The 19,453-nt window shown below is 49.1% G+C and overlaps 1 protein-coding gene across 1 annotated transcript in view; it reads left to right on the forward strand.

Annotated features, from left to right (window-relative positions):
- The window catches only part of MAP2K6 (mitogen-activated protein kinase kinase 6), a 51,863-nt gene extending 40,524 nt beyond the window's left edge, over positions 1-11,339 (forward strand). Inside the window, exons 11-12 of the mRNA XM_026099020.2 lie at positions 65-110; positions 3,017-11,339. Coding sequence (XP_025954805.2) covers positions 65-110; positions 3,017-3,094 — 124 coding nt within the window. The 3' untranslated portion in view covers positions 3,095-11,339. The remainder of the gene's footprint in view (positions 1-64; positions 111-3,016) is intronic.
- The last annotated feature ends 8,114 nt before the right edge of the window (positions 11,340-19,453 follow it).

Consider the following 19,453-nt stretch of genomic DNA (forward strand, 5'->3'; position numbering starts at 1 on the left):
TGGTGTTGCTTGAATTGCACACAGAATGTAACTTTTTTCCTTTTTCTTCTTTTTTTCATTAAAGCTTGAAGAAGAATTCCAAAGAACGGCCAACATACCCAGAGCTTATGGTGAGTGTGGATTAAGTAGTGTCTTGGTTGAAGAGCTTATACATTATTAGATGCCAAAGCCAAGGTTTCCAATTGTGACTGGGGATTTGGGATACTCAGCATCCCGATGTTCATAAAAGATATGAGAATCATGTTGATTCAGTGTCTTGGGATAGTGGCTGCAAATCAGGAGATGCCCTTGGAAATCTTGGTCAGGTGCTGATACAATCAGATCAAGGGAAAACATACTTGAAAAATGTCTAAAAGCAGTTAACATAATTACTAGGGCATAAGAATGAGGCTGCAGAGAGTTAGTTACTGAGGGTATATTTCTCCCCTTGGTTTGTGTGAGGGCTTCAGACACCAAAGCCCAATGCGTGCACTGCTGCATGCACCGCGTGGGCTGCAGGAGCTGAACAGACTGCCAAGCTTTACTGACATGGTGCCTTGGAGAGGAGAGTTTTTGGACAGAGTGATTCCTGGATGCTAGGGACAGAGATAAGGCTGTGGCTAATAACTCTGGTTGCTGAATTTCGTCTGCTGCTTAGAGACTGTTTGCTGTGAATGTGGCTAGGACAGAGGAGTAACAAAGAGGAAGAAAATGCTGATAAACGCTCGCAGTGGTGGGGGGGAATGCAGGACGGCGAGGGCTCTGTGGTCAGATGTACTAATGCTGACAGACTCCCAGCAGTACAGACACTGGCATAAGCTTAACCAGAGCTCTGGGCCGGCCCTGGGGTGGGATTTTTCTGCAGTGCCAGGGCTCCAGCCTTGCTCTCTCCTGCCCTTCTGGGATTGATCCTGGTACTGCCAAGAGCTGACTAAGACCAGGCGAGAAGAACCACGCCACTTGGGAAGTCAGTGTTTCGCTCCCATAAGCATCTGTTCCCTTTCTCATTGCCACTTGATTCATGGCTTGTTAAAGGCAGGAAGGTGCCTAAGTTAGTTACTTCTGGAGATCCTGACCCAATTGCTTCGTCTGTGCCTTATGTCCACTCCATCCTTGGGTGCCATTGGTAAGAACATCTGGACCAAGGGTGGAAGCTTCTGCAGAATACGCTAAGGCCTTAGTGTCTCCTGTTACTTGTGAGAAGTGCGTTATGCCATCCAGGGATCCCCCTCACGCTGCCCGCATCTGACACCTTCTGCCTGGAGGTGCTGGGACACGTATGGCATGAAGGTGCCAGGGTTTGAAGTGCTCTTTAGGTGCAAGATGTGCTGGAAAGCCATGCACCTTTTAAAAATGAAGGGTAAGCAATGAATAATTCCTGTGGCATTTCTTGCTGGGCTCTGTAATGCAATTAGACTATATATAGATCTGATTTACGCATGGTTTGCTCAAACACTGGTTTCAGACAAAGGGAGGCCCAAGGTTTATGGCTTTTTTTTCCTTTTTTTATTATTGAATAAATACATATATATTTTAAGCAAATCTCTAAAGTTTGCCAAATGGCCTTTTATCAAAAAAGTTCACCGGAGCAGCTCTGTCTGTTACAGCATTAATACCAGTTGGCAAGTGAGTGCATTTCTATTGAATTAGGTTCTTGGATCACCTCTCCAGAGTATCTCAATGCTGTGGTATTTTATGGCTGACATGAATGTTGTGAGGTCCTGTGGCTGTGGGTTGGTGTTTTGTTTTGTTTTGTTTTTTCTGCTCCCTCCTCTCTCTCTTATGGCATTAAGTTGCGGTACTGGATTGGACGTGTCATGTAGACCAAGACTGCTCCCTTGCTTTCCTGTGGAATTGAGGTTTCTCATGGAAAATATGACTCTGTGCTATCTTGAGCATCAGGAAAACTGATACGGATGCTTAATTTCATTTTAAAACCCACTTCCCCAGGTGAAGTGGAGCGTGAAACTACTGCAGGACTCCTCCCCTGGTGGTCTGGGCGTCGTGCTGAGCACGTCCTGATGGCTGGCTTGACTCAGCTACGCAGTGTTTGGACCCGGTTGTTGAGCAGGGCTCAGGTTCGGGGCAGATGGCATGGCACTGGCCTGTCTTTAACTCACCCGGTGCAGGTGTGAACGTCCTGCCATGAGGGGAGCTTTGAAAACCCCTGCAAGCCCCAAAGCCTTTAAAAGTGTGGTTTAAATGGAGAGGGTCAGGAATCGAACGCAGCTCCCGCGGGCTGATGTATGGGAAGCGCAAAGTTGTCTTGCACAAGGCGGAGGGAGGCTGCTCGCCCGAGCCCTGCAGGACCCCAGAGCCTCTCGGTTGCCTCTGATGCCCCGGGGCCCCGATCCCTGCCTGAGCCATTTGGGCTCAGCCCTCAGTGCAAGCAAATATGAATAACTGCGTATTAAATGCCAAGGTGGTGGGTGCTGAGCAGCGTCATCGCTGCCGCTGGTGACAAGCCTGCGTCGCCGGTCCTAGCAGCGAGGGGCTGTGTTGTGCTGCGGGGATTTGGTGGTGTTTTTGCCCCTTACACGAATTTTTCCATTTGTGCTGAGATGCAGCGAGGTTTTCTGGCAGGATGTCTTCCCACGCTGCTCACGATTAAGCAGTTAAACACAGCGCGTGCTGCGGGCTTTCCAGCCGGGGTGGCTTTCCTCCGCGGTGGCCGGGGTGAAGTAGCCGTCTCCTGCTGGGAGCATGAGCAATCCCGGGGAAGAAACGAGACTCAGAAGTCACCGGAGGATAAATACGCAGATAAAGCCGGAAGCCGAGTGCAAATCCACGGCAGGCAGCCTTCCTGCGAGGCTCTGCCTTGCTGCCGTCGGGGCGGGCAGCACGTCCCCTCCGGGGAGAGGATGCAGACCGGGACCAAAGTGCAGGACGTGGAAAGCCCCACGTTATGGGGCTAGCAAAACCCTGTTTTTCACTGTCTAGGAGCTTGGCTAAAAAGCCGTTAGGTCTGGTCCTTTGAGTTGTGAGTAATAAGTTTTAAGACGTTCTCTTTTTTTTTCTCTCTTCTTGTCTTTCCCAGCAACATCCTTTCTTCACCCTGCACGAATCCAAAGAGACAGACGTCGCCTCTTTTGTCAAGCTCATCCTGGGAGACTGAGAACTGGACTTGTAAATGAATTGCCCTTCTGTGGACTGGTGGGTGCCGGGGAGGGGCGCGTGGCAGGACTTGTCATGAAAGCACCAACAGAAAGTCACCGTGTTTTGTTTTGTTTTGTTTTTATTCTGAGAAACCCCCGCCTCTCCGAAGTTTTTAAAAGGGTTCTTTGGTATCCATAGTGACATAGAATGAGCTGGTTAGTGAAATGAATTTTAATAAGGTTGGTAACCTTAAAACAAACGCAAAACAAAAAAAAAATTTTTAAGAGTGATTTACATATTTAATGACAGTCAAAATCCCTCTCCCTAACTTCCTCCTCATCCCCTTCCCTTCCTTCTGAACCGGAATTTGCTTTGTCATGGTAATAGGTGCTATGGTAGTCATGAAGTTGTATGTAGATTTATATTTTGTCCCTTCCATTATTTTAATATTTATGTTAAGTGCTTGATGGAATAGATTTCTGTTTTATATGAGGATGAATGCGTGGTGACGATGATGATGCTAAATGAGGCCACAGCAAGCGATAGTCGTAGGGCTTTGCTGGCGAAAAGGTGTCACGGGAAAAGAGGAAGAAGAGAAGAAGTGTCTGTGTTGTGGAAAATATTTAATGTGCATCGTAAAAAGAATTTATAATCAAGGCTCTCAGCCCGGCTCCTCGAGCTGCCTGCGCGGGGGCCGGGGGGGGGCACGGGCGTCCCGCGGGGTCGCCGCTCCTGGGGGAGCTCCCGGCTCCGGGGCGGCCCTGCGTCCTGCCGCGCGTCCCACCCGCTCGCGCTGCCGGCGGCGGGCGGGCGGCGAGGTCCGGAGCGGGAAGGCAGCGTCGGATAGTGTCTGGGACAACGGGTCCGGGGTGGAAAGGTGTCGGGTGAGTCGCGCGAAGGTCGGGAAGGGGCTGTAGCAGCCGGCGTGCTCGCGTGGGGCTCGCGAGATGCTGCTCTGGGCCTTCCTCCTCCTCCTCCTCCCAACGAGAGGGATAACAGTCCGCAGAGCCGGGCGTTTGGGAGAAAGCAGGGATATCTGCTCCGCTCCGCTGGAAGTGCTAGCGAGCACGGCTTGCTCCGCGCCCCGCTCCGCTCGGGATGCTGGACGGAGCCGGGAGCGCGGGCTCGAGCGCGGGCTGCTGGGGAAGGTGGAGCTGGTGGATCCCCGCCAGCGGGAAGGTCCGTGCTCCGGTCGCGGCGACAGCCCCCTTCCCTTCGCTCCCAGGCAGTTTCTGCTGCTGGAGACTTTCCCCTACAACCTGCTGCTCTGACTCCCTCTATGTCTTTTCCGTAATAGGGGAAGAAAAATTCTTGGAGAAAGTTGGGGCGAGGAGAAGGGATTGCAGGAGCCCCCGGTTGTCCTGCTGCAATAGGCAGAAATGTGTTGAGGCTCTGAAAGAAGCTGTTTGCGAAGCCCGTGTCTGCCTGGGGACTGTCTCTAAGAGCAGACTCCCGGGGCCACATCCCGACCAGACGCACGCCTTGCTTGGCAGCGCGGAAGTTCAGCGGGATGTAACTGAGCCCGGGGTCCAGCCCTTTCCCTCCCGGGAGAGCGGGGCCGGCGGTGCAGACGGGGCTCCAGGGCTAGCCGGAGCATCCGTTTGGGAAGAGGCCGACGGGGAGGATGGCGTTAGAGCAGGGGTGCCGGAGCGATGCCGGGTGCACCAGGGACCGCTCGTAGATGTTGCTCATGGGGATTCGCCGATCTTGTCCCCTGCAGCTGCAAAGCAGGACAGTTGGAGAAGGGCTGGCACGCGGAGCCTTTCCTTGCTGGCCGTGAGGATTTTGGGAGCTGAGGTTCCCCATTCCTCCACCTGGGCTTTACGGGCCAGCCTGGCCCGCGGTAGCGAGAAGCTCCATGTGCCGCTTTCCATCAAGGGGAACCTTCCGGGTCCCGTGCTGTTGTGGGTGAAGCCCAGGGATGTTTTACTTCTCGGCGTAATTCTAAAAGGCCTCGCACAGCTCCTGCCCTGCCCTCTCCTCTCCCGTGGCGGGTGCGCGCGTTCGCTCTCGCTCGCTTTCTCGGAGTCGCGGGGCCGCTGCGATTGCTCGTCTGAGCTGAGCGCAGAGTCCGGCCAGCCGCTTTCGGGAGCTGGTTCCAGCATCAATTCTCGCTTTGAAAAACATGACATTTAAAACCACCCTTTGGTTTTCCTACATATGGATCTGATGCTTTTCGTTAAAGATTGTTTTTGCTGCTTTTCTCCTGGAATATAAGTCTCGTTTGGACACCACATCTCCTTGACCTCAGAGCACCTTTATTTCAGTGCCATTCTAATTGACAGGCTGAATTTATGTGATACTGTCAAAGTTCAGTATTAATAGCAGATATTAATGTCACCAGCGTTTTCCAATAGAAAATTAATGTCAGTGTTGTCTGCAGCTAGTAGCCCTCTATAATGACTCCCGCACGCCTCAACACTACATGCTGAGTGCTTTTCTTTTATGCTTTTTGCTCTTGCCGTGCTTGGGTCGGCTAATCCCTTTGTTTTAATGACATTACGATGGGGGCATGCAAGAAATAACTCCCCTTCCCTCCCGGTTCTCCACGACTTTGTTCCTTTAGAAGTCGTTTACGTCAGCACCAAGTGTGAATCCGTGTGACCAGCGTGACTGAGATAAGTGATCCAAGCGATCGCCGCGGCAAAAGGCAGTACGGCAGCAGGGAAAGGCAGGGGCTGGCTCCGGCTCGGCAGCCCGCGAGGTGAGCGCGAGCACAAAGCTTGCACCGGCCCCGGTTTTTCTTGGACACCTGAGCGGGTGGCCTCCACGTGGGTGGAGAGCCAGGATCTCGTGTCCTTGACAGCTCTGAAAACACGCTGGGCTGCAAGACCGGAGTCCGTTTCTTTGTTCTTTCACTCAGTTGAAACCTCTGCTCGGAGCTGAGCCCAGAGCTGTGGCCTCGATGGCCTTATTCCCGAGGGGAACCTGTGCAAACGCCTGGCAGCTCCCGATGTTCCTGGACTCTCGAGGCCTTGCCATCGCTAGCTCGTGCTCTTCAACCGTAGCCAGCAGACTGGCTATGGGAAAACTGTTTTCTGGGCTCCCCACAGACCCCTTGAACTTGAAAGAGAAGTTGGAGGGCATTTGTTGGTTACTGTGTCTACGTGCCAGGTTCGTGCTGCTGCGGTGGGTGACCTGCCCATCTCTTCTGGAGGTTTTCCAGGTGTACAAAACTTTACACAGATATCTATGTACTGTATTTCTGCCTTTTTCCCTGACTTCTGCTGTGTTCATTGGCTGGGAAGGAGACATTTCTGTGCTAGAGAGGTGGGACCACCATCTCTGGAGGCAGCTGGCCCATCCTGGGAAAAGGGGGAGGCAGGTGGTGGGCCACTACTCAGAAATAGCTCTTTTGAAGAAAAAGATGCGGTTGAGCTCCCATTTCTTTGGCAGCTGTGGAGGGATGTGGTGGTGAGCCTGGCGGGTGCCTCTGCCCACCTGCGCGTCCTCGCCAGGGCTTTCCTCACCCAGCCTCGCCGCGGCGTCCCCTTCGGCACTGGGCACCTTGTGATGCTTGTGACGTTGTCTGAGTTTTGAGCAGAAGGAGGGAGGGTTGTTAGGACAGAGCTGCTGGTCTCGGTGCAGAGGGAGGGCACAGAGGTGTCCATAGGCAACGCGTGCCCGTAGCCAGGATTTCTTCCTGTCGGTGGCAAGCCAGAAGCTACCTGCACATCTCTGTTGTTTCCTAGACCTTTTGGAAGAGGAAATACAGCTCTGCTGATGCAAGATTGCATTAGTGGCTGGTCTGATACAGTTCAGATGAGGTTCCCACCAGCTCCCTTGTTTAATAGACCTCTTCTTTATTAAAAACAAACCCCAAACTCCTCTCTCAGAAAAGCCAGCCAAGATGCTCTTTTTTTCCCCTCTCTTCCATCTTGTTCCTCTTTGAGGAACTCTGGGAGCCCGTCTTGGTGCTTTCACTCTTTCACATGCCAAAGATTGCTGCTACATCGCTCTTAGTAATGCGTCTGCCAAACCAGATCTTACAGTCTTGCCTCAAAAATCATTCACTTCCCTGCTCCTTGGGGTTCCTTTTGTTGCTGTGGCTTCATTGAATTTCCTCGTGTTTATTGACATGTCTATTGTTGAGCTTCCTGGACACATGCAGCTCGCTTTTTCGGATGCAGAGAAAGACAAATAGTTGCCTTCCCTGGTCTGGCCCTGCAGTTGGGGAAATACTGCTCGCAAAACGATTCCTGCAAATGGGGATGGGTCTCATTTAGCGTGAGGGTCAGGCATGGTGTACACTGGCATTGCTCCATTGGCTTGGCTGGAATAAGGCCAGCTGTGTCCAGCTGAGAATCCGTCCTTAATGTCTAAACAGTTATTACCCACTAATAAAGATTAATGATTGTAAATCCCCGAGGATTATACATAAAATGGCAAGTTTTACTCATTAATCTTTATTGCCATATTATAGCTGTTTATGTCAGAGGAGTCTTCGCGCTCTGTTCTGAGTCTGCATTTAGAAGTGGGGGTTGAGCACGGGGGGCTGTGAAAGATGGACATAACAGACCAGATGTCCACGTGTTTTACAGTCTGTGTCCTGCCCCCGAGTCGGTTGTTTCCTTGAAAGCTGTTAACCAGCAGCAAAGGATGTATCGCAGAGCTTCGTCTGCTCTGCTGGCCTCTGCCTGAGCTATAAAATCCAGATTGTTTCTGGTGAGAAGGGATCAGATCTCCTAATTAATATTTCAGCTCAGGCTTTGCTGGAGCAGATGGATACTACGGCGTTTGACGGGTGCTCTGGCAGGTCAAGGCGCTGCGGTGCAGTCGGGCTCGCTCGCCCAGGCCCCGCGGGAGGAGATGCTCTCTGCGCAGTAGGCAGCTCTGCTCCAAGCTGGAAGGACGCTGCTCCTTCACGTAGCCCCACACCATAGAAACTGCCGATTTCACTATGGAAGAGGCATAGAAAAGGCCCCTTTGAATCTTGGCTTTCGTCTATTTGCAGATGAGTCTAGGCGTGGCTCAGAGGTGGTGGTGTCAGTGGTCTGGACGCAAAGGTTCATGCCGGGTGCTGGCTGGCACAAGCCGTCTGAACATGGGCATGTTGCCTGGCGAATGGTTGGGTTTGCATGGGTAGTGCTTCCTCAGGCAGCTCTTCCCTTGTCCACCTCTCCCTTGTTTTGTTTTCTTTTTCCTCATTGCGGCAGAGAAGAAAAATATCCTGGGAAAGTCAACCTGTAGCAGGGTTTTTAGCTGAGGCCATTCGGCTGCGAGCGCTGCTGGGCTTGTTGCCTGATGCGTGGTCGTGTGCACTGCTGCTTCCTGTGCCAGGCTCGTCGGTAAGATCCCGAGGTCGGACATAAATAATGGGGAAAGCATGGGAAAGGTCTCTGCAGCTGAGAAGGAAGAGAATAAACCTTTTAAGATTGTCTCCAAATAGCCTAATGGTAGGAATATCCAACTTAGAGTCTGCAAAGATGAATTAATCCTTCAGGGACCTGTGTTGTAGGCAGTGATGTTCCACCGGGACTGATTTTGTCTGCGTGCCATTTTGTACTTGGCCTCCTCTAGGGCACTAGCAGGTTGCAAGAAAGCTCTTAGCCTCTGTTGACACCTCTTGGTTCTTGGAGGAGAAGTTAGCTGCTTGTCCCCTGCCCAGTGACCCTTTATGGGAAGTCGCAGCGGGGCTGGCTGCCCTGCAGGTGCCCCACCAAAGCGAGAGCTTCCCCAGTCCACCCGCATGCTCTTCCTTTGGGATCCATTGCCATCACCGTAAAAATCCTTTCCTGGAAGTGGAGCAGCTCTGGAGTGACCCCAGCCTGGCTGAGCCGCGTTGGGCCGTGCCGGTGGCCCAGCTCCAGCCACGTCCGCTCCCTCGAAAGGCTCCGGGTTCCTCTGCCCGACGGGGCAGAACTCCAGCGGCTCCGAGGTGCCCTGAGGATAAGCTGGGAAAAGCTTGGAAGCGCCTTAACCGCTCTGGAAGTAGAGATGGAAATCTCACAAGATCAGACGGCTTTCGGCAATTTCCAGGGCTGTGTGGTTTTCCCCGGAGCGGAAAACCCTGCCTAGCAGTTTATTTCATGGTATTTTGATACGTTACTTTCGCTTTTGGGCACAGCGAAATCCAGGATGCTCAGACTAGTGTAATTTTTAAATGAAGAGAAAACACACACACACCCCAAGTACTACTGGACTGTTCAGGCAACTTTCTGTTTGCTTTCTCTCGTAGGAAGAATTCAGGCCAGCTCAGCGTCTGTCCTAATTCAGTCCTTTTTTGCCCCAGATTATTATTCTTTTTATGAGAATCAGAGATCTTGAGTCCAAGTAAGAGCCAAAAAGGTGTTTTTGGAGATAAATTCCAGCCTGCGTCAACGTTTCGTCCCCCCGTAACTGTGAAGGTGATGGGGACAGCTGTCCCCGCGCCAGCCGCCTTGCTGAAAATAGGCACGGCATCCAAAACTGGGGGAAGTTTGCGTTTGTTTTTTAACAGCAGGACATCGAGGCGGAGCTGCTAAATGCAGCTTCTTGCAAACTGGGAACGTGTTGGAGCAAAACTTGTCCTTTCTTGTAAAAAGGAAAAAAACAGTCTAAAAATGTCTGAAGTCTTCAATTTGAGCAATTACAGCTTTATTGGCAAAGTTCCGTATTTTGCGTCAAAATATATGAAGTTTCCAGAGTTTCCTTCTCATGGTGTGAAATCTACTCTTTCTCGAGATGGTGGGAAATTTGTAAAAAAAGACATTTCCACACACTTTTAGCTGAGGAAAAAAAAAAAAAAAAAAAAAGAATTGAGCACCATCCAAATGCAACCACTTCCCAGTGGGCTGCAGGTAATGAAGAGGGCACAGGCAAAGCAGCTATTTTAAACACATTAGTCAAGAGAAGACTTTCCAACCTGCTATAATAGAAGTCCTTATTTTATTTTATTTTATTTTATTTTTATTTTATTTTATTTTATTTTATTTTTTGTTTTATTTTTTACAGCAACATCTTTTGTTTTGTAACTGTGAAAGTCCCTGCTTTTCCTCACATGTGGGAAGCTGATTTTTCTTTCTCATATTATTTATTATTTATCCATTTCTGGTACTACCCAAGATGTGCTGAAGGTATCACCAGCCTGCTCTGGAGCCGTGTTGAATCACTCTGGTATCTTCTGACAGCTGGAAGGGCGAATGTCAGCAGATGGCAAACTGTTATTATTTTAAATTATATTTATAGAAATCTTCATTTTCTTTAATTTTTTTTTTTAGTGACCTGGTCTGCTCTGGAATTCAGGAGGGGGGATAAGGAGCCTTTTCGAAAGAATTAGGTTTTTCAGTTTCTCTTTAAGCGTTCTTGGAGGCTCCTGAATAAACGCAATCTCCACGTTTTTAAAAGGAAAAGAAGCAGAGAAAGCGCTGGCTGGGTTGCGGTCGTTGAGGTGCATCGGGTCCCGCCGGGCTGCTTGGTTTCCCTTGCCCGGCCGTGCAGGAAGCGGTGGTGGCTGAAGGTGGAGGTGGAACCAGTCTGGAGATTTAAAAAAAGTCAATGCTTAAGGTATTTATTTCCGGGCAAAAGCGCAGCGCATCCCGTCTCCCATCCTTCTCTTAATCGCCTGGTGTTTGTCTTTCCCGCCGGGCCCTCGCTCGGCGGGGAGGGCTGAGCCTGGCACGAGACCCGCGGTAGGAGCCTGTGCGCAACTTTAGATAGGCTTTTATTTAATGTCGTCGTCGTTTAGTGAGATGCTTTCAGGATCGGCGCCGTGCTGGATTAAGGACGTTGGCGGGACGACTGAACCGGCCGCCAGACCCCCGCTGCCCCACATCCCGTCCCTCCGCCCCGACCGCTCAGCAATTCGATTGGGAGAATATATTTAACTTGGGGGGGGGGAAAAAACCCAATACCTTGCTGGTGGGGTAAGTTAATGCTCTTTACTACGCTTGGATTTTATTTCTCAGGATACCCAAAGGTTAATTACTGCTGCTGAGAGAAGGGGACAGTTACACCTTTTGGAAACTTCAACCACTGTAGCCGTTTTGCAGATGTGTGGGTGTGCGTGTGGGTGTGCGCGTGCGTGCGTGTGTTAACCTCGGCACTGGGTGTGCGTGTGCTCTGCTGGGTATCGTGTGCATCTCCGAAATGCTTCAAACAACTGCCTGGAAGTCAGAACCAACCACCTCTTTCCAGTCGTATGTTTGCCGTGACTTTTCATAACCACACTTGAACTCGTGGTCTTGGTTTAAATAGTCGAAGAGCAGGGCATCTTTATAGCGATGGTATGTCAGTCAAATTAAGAAAAATGTACACAAAAATAAATAAATGAACTTTAAAAATAACACGCTGTCAGTCTACCTGTATTTATCAGGGTGGAAGCACTACCAGGGCCTGCTGGGAACATACTTCATACTGCTTTTCTTATTTGTATGGAAGATTTTTAAGGATCATCTTACTTGTAAGAGCTTATCGTCTTCTGCTGAGAACTCAGGAATGCTGAAGCTGGTCTACGGAAATAACTGTCAGTCTTTCTGCTGTTGGTTTTTCTCTCTGCGCTTCAGCTCGCTTGGCTGCCGAGCCTGGACGCAGCCTTGTGCTTTTATTCCACCAAGTCGGCATCCAACTCGTGAGGCCGCTGCTGGCCCCGACACCGTCACCGCACTTAAGCCTTGCATTTAACAGGTAACTATTAGGCTGTGCATTTGTCGCAGCGCAAAGCCGATTTTCACCCTTAATTCATTAGGCTCAGTCAAAAGGCATTTTGCTTGGGTAAAGCATGCTGGCCTGGATCATCCCGAGGCATGAATAGCTCCCTATTCCTCACGTAAATAAAGTTATGTTTCCATTTATATCAGAATTGCTGAAAACAATATATCAGCTCCCTCTGCTGACCCTGCAGTCCCAGCTAAGGCAAAAGCACCAGCAGCGGAGCCGATGCACTAAGAAATGAATTAAAGAGAAATAGCCTGGGTAATGTAATAACCTTTAAGGGCAGAGGAAAGCAGAGTGGCCTGGGCTGAACGCTTGCAGATTGCCGGGAGAAGGTACCCGGCGTCGGTGGTGAGAGCACTGGTGATACGAAGCTTGCCATAAAAATGTCCTAAGAGCTGCAGGAGGCACATAACCGTTCCTGGGAATCCTGAGCAAAACAGCTGCTGAAGTTTTAGCTGTGTTGCAGTATGTGTGTGTGCTCTGTTTGAAAGGAAGAAATTAAGAACCATACTTTTATCAAATCGAATTACCCTAGCATGTTCAGAATATTTATGCATCGGTACTTTTTTTTTTATTAGAGCTTTATCTCACTGTAATCAATTCCAAATACAAAACTATTTTTATCGCCGAAATGCAGCAGTAATTTATAAGATGTAGAGGGAACGCACACGAGATGCCAAAAGCAATTTTATAGAGCCTCTTTTGTTGTCATCTACAATGCATCAGTTCTTGCCTTCAGCCTCCCATCAATTTTAAAAGCCCCAGGACGAAAAAAAAAAATGAGAAGGAGTAAGTGTGCTGAAGCAGCTGCCAACCCCTAAAATAGTTGAGCGATATGTATGCACCTTTGGGACAGCAGTTGATTGAACAAGGCACAATAATGTAAGCCATGCTGAGCTTTGTAATGCAATTATTTTAGTTGGCAAAATGGCAGATCTTGTTCTCACTGTCTCCGTTGCCTACTAGATAGGATTTCATGTGTGTGCAGAAAAAGGAACTGCGAGATAACGCCCTACGTTATCACAACTAAGGTCACATTCGAATGAGGGAAAGGAGAAGAGGGAAAACGGAGGAAACTGAGGCTGCTCACAGCCAGATGGGAACATCCCTTTATCTGGCAGTACTTCAACACGCGTCCAGGCTAAAGCCTGTGCTCTCGTGGGGTCGTTATGCGGGTGGCTTTCCCAAAGGACCAAAACTGAGCCGATCACACTGCACATAAGTTGCAGGGCCAACTCGGGGTCGGGACTGGGTTCTCGGAAGTTGTAGGCACCTTCTTAATGCACTGTGGCCATCATTAAAGGTAAAACTTCTTGTAACAGAAAGGAAAATTAAGCTGGAATGAGTGCCTGAATTTCATCTAACGGCAGCCACCTCATGGAGCTGAGTTAAGAGGAGCCATTTTGCAGAACCTGAAGTTTTTGTGAGCCCTCTGAGTCTGGGACTCCTTGCACCCATGCAAGACAAGGGATTTGGCCCCTTAGTGGGGCTTCAGTACCTCCTGTGCCAATCATGATAAATTTGCTACTAGAGTGCGTTTGAAATGCTCAAGGCTAGAAAGAGGCCCTTGCCCGGTGCTTGTGCATGTGCGAATAAACACGCAATGTTGTTGATGGCTTCCTCCTCACATGGCACAGGAGAGATCTTCTGCACAGCAAGCAACGCTTGGAGAAACGTCCCTGCCCTTGGGAAAAGGACCTTGGCCAGTGAACATGTCCTCGTTTTACATGTACTTGGCGGTTGCTGAAATTTGAAAGAGATGATAAGGAAAAGGCAAATTTTGAGGCATAAATAATTTTTAGCTATTGCAGGTCATAAAATTGAAGAAAAAGATGTGTTCAACAGTTTTTTCTTACTAAATTACTAAGGATAGCCTTGAATATCTAGAATCCGATGTTGACTGCTGACTGTTCCTGGGACACGCTTTGGTCTGACAAGTGACGTTTTCCTTTGCTGAACCGATGAACGCTTCTCCGTGGTGCCAGAGCTGCAGGACTATGGACCAACGACTGCAAAAACCTCCAGTTTTCTTTTGTCACGTGGTACCCGTTCAAATGTCGTCCTTCTTCTGCAAGTTGGATCCATTGCTGGTTGATTCCCTTGTGGCTATGATAAAGCACATAAAATTTAACATTTAGGTTGTATAAAACGGAGCATGAAAATAGGGTTCTTTAAGCAACGCGTGTTCTTCCTTGGCACGACCTCCTCTGCCACCTCCCCTTCGCTGTCAAGAAGGATGAGGCTGGAGTTAGCCCAGGCACAGCAGCGCAGTGCTGCTCCCCCGCTCTTCTCTTTCCTCCTCTCCTCTGGGATCCCCTCTGGGTGTGCAGTAAGATTTGCTCCCAAAGGGTAAATATGCCAAATCAAGTGCTCGGAAATTCCCATCCCATTTCTCCATGCCGCAGTCGGCTGCTGGGTACCTGCTCCTTCCAGGAGGCTCCCAGTGCCCCTCGGAAGCACCAGCAACAGCAACATCCATGTTTATGTTCACGACTACGGGTTTAAAACCTTGTTTCTGATCTTCCCAACAGAGACATCATTTCTGCTCTAGAATTACCCCTACATTCCCCCTTAGAAAGCCACATTTCACCGTTGCAGCACGCTTTTGGTCACAGTTCAGGCGCTCTGGCTCTGCGATGTTGGAGGCACATGGTATTACGCTGAAAGCTCTGTATTGCAGAGTTTCCTAGGAATATCTTGCATATAGAGATGATGTAGCTTACAAATGTTATAGATGTAGACACTTAATTCTCAGTTTGACTTGCTTGCCAAATCCGACTAATGTTATGAGAGGAATAGACACATTGGAAGCATTTTCTGCCATACAAAAATCATGCCATTTTAATACCCAGTGATTGGTTTTAATGGCTTCATGTTAATACACTTATTTCAACATATTACTATTAAATAAATTATAAATTACTATAAATACTTCTATTAAGTTACAAATTATTATAAATTGAATAACACTACACAGTGTTAACAAATTATAAATCGGAAACGTGAGTAAGAAATGTTAGTAAGACACCTTTCTTGTTTGCATACTGCTTTCACATCCAAGTGTTTTTGTGAAATAATTGTAATAAAAAGAAATCCCTCTTGAAGGAATCATTACTAAAGCATTTCGCATGCAGATTACTTCAAGCCCGAGCACTGCACTTCTCGGCTAGGTTGGGAGATGAAGGCCAAGATTTGTTGATTGAGATCAGATGGCTGGTGGCGAGAAGGAATCTAGATGACTTAACTGGAGGGATTAAACTCAAGTCTTTTGGCTTCCATTTGGCTGTTTTATAAACTTAACCACGGGGCCAGCTCGTTGGGCTGGGTTCCCCTCGTCGTGTATGTGTGATGTTAGCGAGCCGGCTTGTAGCATCAGCCAGTCGCTCAGTATTAGCAGTCCAGACGTTCTGGGTGAGAAAGAAGACGACAGTATAACCGAAAGCTAAAATTAGTCCCTGAAGCACCCGTGGGTGCACCTCCAGCTCCGCGGCCGACCTGCTGCTCGGCCTCTGCCGGCTGGAGCACACGGGGCGGTGGTCCCCAGCCCGGCCAGGCCCCAGCTCTCCAGCTCTGCTTTCCGCGATGTGCCCGGGCGGAGTCGGCGCTTCCAAGAGCTCCAGCCCCTTTTTCACCCGCCCCGTCCAAGCACTCTTGCGAGGCCAGAGAGAGGCTTCGTATCGTCTTGAGATCTTGCGTTCCTTGACCTAGCGCCATGAAATGTGGACTTTCAGCACCCAAAGCACAACTGTACTTTCCCGATCTGTGGACCGACCTGTTTCCTGGCAGCGCCCGGCTGTTCCTCCCTCCCTGCACTGCTGTTGCGTGGCCGTGAGCATCAAACGATGCACAAGAATGAGGATTTTGTTACTGGCACGCTGCGTTTGCAGCCGCACCCACTAGACATACCCTCACAGGCACAGATGAAGCTTGCTTTCTCCTTTCTTTCATAGCCCTAACCTTTAATTTTACAACACTGATTGAAACCAAGAGTGGAAATAAAAAGTCAGATTTACTCCCTGTTTTCCTTCCCCTCCCTTCCATTATCTTCTTACTTTTCCATCCATCCTCATTTCACATGCCTCTCAGATTGCGTCCCCCTAGTTTTCCAGTTATTTATTGACCTAGACCTAATTCCTTACTTCCAAAAATATGTCATGAATCCTGCCTTTGAGTCATTCCCTTTTTGCTTTCCAGGCTCACCTCTTTGACCGTGTTTTCCTGTAAGAGATAAGGAGAGGGGATTTGTAGAGTAATCGCAGCAGGATGCCTGGGTTTCATTCATAGATCTGTTGCCACTGGCTCATTATGGAAAATTAGGAGAGTTATTTCACCTTTCAGTGCCTCACCTCAGTGTCACCATCTGTAAAACAAGGCTAATAATTGTTATCTCTTCCTTGCAGGAGAACTGCAGAGCTTCACTAATGACCATCTGCTAAATGTTCTCGGAGCCTCACATGAACATTTCTACTGAAGTGCAAATTATTATTAGAAACCAGGGATTGTTACTGGATTGATATCAAATCATTGTCGACAGCCTCTCTGCAGGGAAAACTTAGGCGCAGCCAACAAGAACAAGCTGCATGTTTTGAAGTTGTGCAGTTGATTATATTGGCTTTCATCTTCTGGTAAGAGGATCCTCTGCCATCTGAACTCTCTGATCTCTGGGAACACAATTCATCCAATCGGTCTGGAGGAAAATAAACCTCCCAAGACAAAAAATAAAGTATCCACCTGAGATCGCATGAAGATAGAAGATGTCAGTTAGTTCCCAGCCCCCCATCCTTAACTCTTGTAAACCCAGTGTCTTTCTGACCCACCAGGCAATGCTTAAGAGAACTATATAATGCATCCATTATACATTCTCAGTCTCATAAAGCTTAAAAGTACTGCAGAGAGCCTCACAGGTCGGCCTGGACTGACTTATAATTGAAAACATGCAAATATTTTACAGCGAAATTGGTGCCACTGAAGGCTTATATGGACTGTCTTAGGGATAATTTTTGATGTCTTGTTAGGATACGGAGATTTGAGATGCTGGGACAGATTTCAGCTGTGGTTCCTCCCTGCTATGAACCAACCGGGGCCGGAGAGGACTTCTCACATTGCTTGAGAAGCTGATCCAGTGGATTTTCTCCCTAGGGTAGCCTCAAGCTGTCCACCCGTTGCTGGCGGTCGATGAGTTTGGTTGCACACTGAATCCTGAGCCCATGTTTATTTAATACAGACACGCAGAAACAGCCGCGGTGCCGTCACTTCCATGTGAGGCCTGGCCCGAGGTGCCAGGAGCCAAATGAATTTCACGTCGCTCTCCACTGATGCTTTTGCGGAGAAATACTGCCTTGCACAGAGCCCAGCCTCCCATCCCTTCGGTGTATGGGCTCATCCGTCATATTTTGCTGGAGAGGGAGGATTGCTGGAGGCTACAGCCCGTTGCTGCGTATTCAGAAGCAATGCTGTCAACGTGAGCGAGCAAGCTGAGACCGTGCTGCAAACGGGGGTAATTGCAAGGACCAAGCTGCGAGAAGCAGAGAGCTCTTCCTCCCACGACACTAAACGGGCAGTATCTACCCAGCAAGGCTTAGCGATGGCCCTGACTCGCTCCCCTCTGATACTGTTACGTGCCATCTTGCTCACTGTTCTTTGGCAGTTCTCTGTTTTAAGTAGAATAAATTTGTTTTAATGATGCTGTTACTATCCAACAGCAGTAGTGATGCTGCGCTCGTGGAAACCTTTATGAAGCAATGCAGCTCACAGCGGGAGAAAAGGGGTGACCGGAGCTTTGGGAAGCTCTGAGGTTAACAGGAATAACAGCGGGGCCAACGTCTGCAGGGCGCTGGTGGCTCCGCAGACAAGAGCTTCGTCTCTTGTCCAGCGTGAAGGTGCTGTGCAGAGCGTAGTAGAAATGGAAAAAAAAAAACTCGGTAATTTTTTAATTAAAAAAGGATAATAACATCTTGTGTTAAAATTTTAAAAAGCAACGCTTTACATTTAAAAATATACCTATAAAATAATACGTGCCTTTGGCTATTTCCTATAATACGCAACTTGAGTCACATGGCTCTCATTAAGACACCAGAAAATGTCATAAACTGGCATTTATAAGCTCAACATAGGAAATTTCTGTATTTTTATTTTGAATTTATAATCCCAGTCCAAGATTTGCTGAAAGATATGAAACTTTATGTGAGGTTTTGGAAATGGAATGATTTCTGTGCAAAACAGTCGTCTTCTGGTAAAAACTCCCATCTGTTCAAATTTTGACATTTTCTTCAGGCAAATACGATTTTTTTGCCTACAAATATGCAAATATGAAAAAAAAATCTTGGCTAAGAGCATAGTCACTAATACTTTTTAAAAATGCAATGTTATGAAATATTAACAGTTTAAGATAAAACTACCTAAAATGCATGGCAGCATAAACACGCCTTCTCGGCCCGTCTTTGCAGAGCTGAGGCATGCCATAGAGGATTGCTCTATGTATTTGCTCATCCTATTTGCAAAAAGAGAGGAAGTTTTGCTCTTTCGCGAGCAGGCTGCAGGTGGCAATGCGTTTATGCGAGCGGCTGCTGCCGGTGAAGAGCGGTGTCGGGAGGGGACGAGCGTAGCTGCGGGGACCGTTTCAGAAAGGGAGCAACTAGGCTTCCTTTCGCTGGGCACAGCGCGTTTCTGAAAGCGGCTGCTGTGACTTTTCTGCTTCGCTTGCAGCTGCGGCGCAGGGAAGTCGCCCCGAAGTGCAGGGGGTCCCCGAGCCGTGTGACGCTCTGGGGCACATCGGGGATGTCTCAGCATTGGGAAGGATGAGAAGATGCAGCTTCCTTCTCGCTCCCTTGGCACGCTTGTCCTGCCGTTCTCCACAGCCCAGGAATTCAGACCGGCTGCTCTCCCTCCTTCCTTACGGAAGGGTAAAATTTGGATGTATTAGGTTATTATTTATAGAGTCCTTAAGCACTCTAGAAACCCCCATCCTCCAGGTGTTGTAGCAGGATGCTCCTCATAGCGGATGGCCTTCGCAAGGGGCTTGAGCAAAGCCCACGATAACCGCACAGCTTGGCCGGGAGGGCTGGCAAAGCTACGGACACGGCCCCAACCCTCCTTCAGCAGTTTCTAACGTGCTCATTGCACAACTGCAGGGGAAACCAGCCGCAGACGGCCCACGTTTATCTCTGGAGATATCTCTGCTATTAGCACTGACCAGGGAGAAGAGGGTGGCAGCACAGCCGGGTCTGCGTACGGCGCTGTGCCCCCAAGGCCCGTGCCCCACGGGAGGGGAGCACCTCCGAGCACAGCGTGCACCTGAGACGAACGTCTCCGAGGGAGGAATTTGTCATTCCTGCTGCAAAAAAAAAGGTGCACCCAGAACAGGTCCTGGAGCGGGACCTGGCCGAAAGCAGCGCCGCTGCCTCCACCCTCCCTCCCCTGCAGCCCTCCCCGTCATCCCCCATCCCGGCGACTGCGTCTGCAGAGCCAGGAGGAGGGTAAAAGGGCAACTCCAGCGATACCTTTGGCTTATCAGTGACAGAACAAATTGATACCAGACTTTTAAGAGGGTGGGGAAACGTCTCTCCATAAAAAGAATCTAAATTTACCATCGTGTTAACAATTCTGTAAGACTTTTTGGCAACTCCTAATGGAAATTTCAGAAGCAGATGGAAATATTTGGAAACGTATAGAACACATGAGCCTGCAACATCCATTTTTATTTTCTCCTTGGGAGTGTGGAATGGTTTCATGTTGCCTTTAAATT

This window comes from Dromaius novaehollandiae, chromosome 18 (genome assembly GCF_036370855.1).
Source record: "Dromaius novaehollandiae isolate bDroNov1 chromosome 18, bDroNov1.hap1, whole genome shotgun sequence".
Taxonomy (NCBI): Eukaryota; Metazoa; Chordata; class Aves; order Casuariiformes; family Dromaiidae; genus Dromaius; species Dromaius novaehollandiae.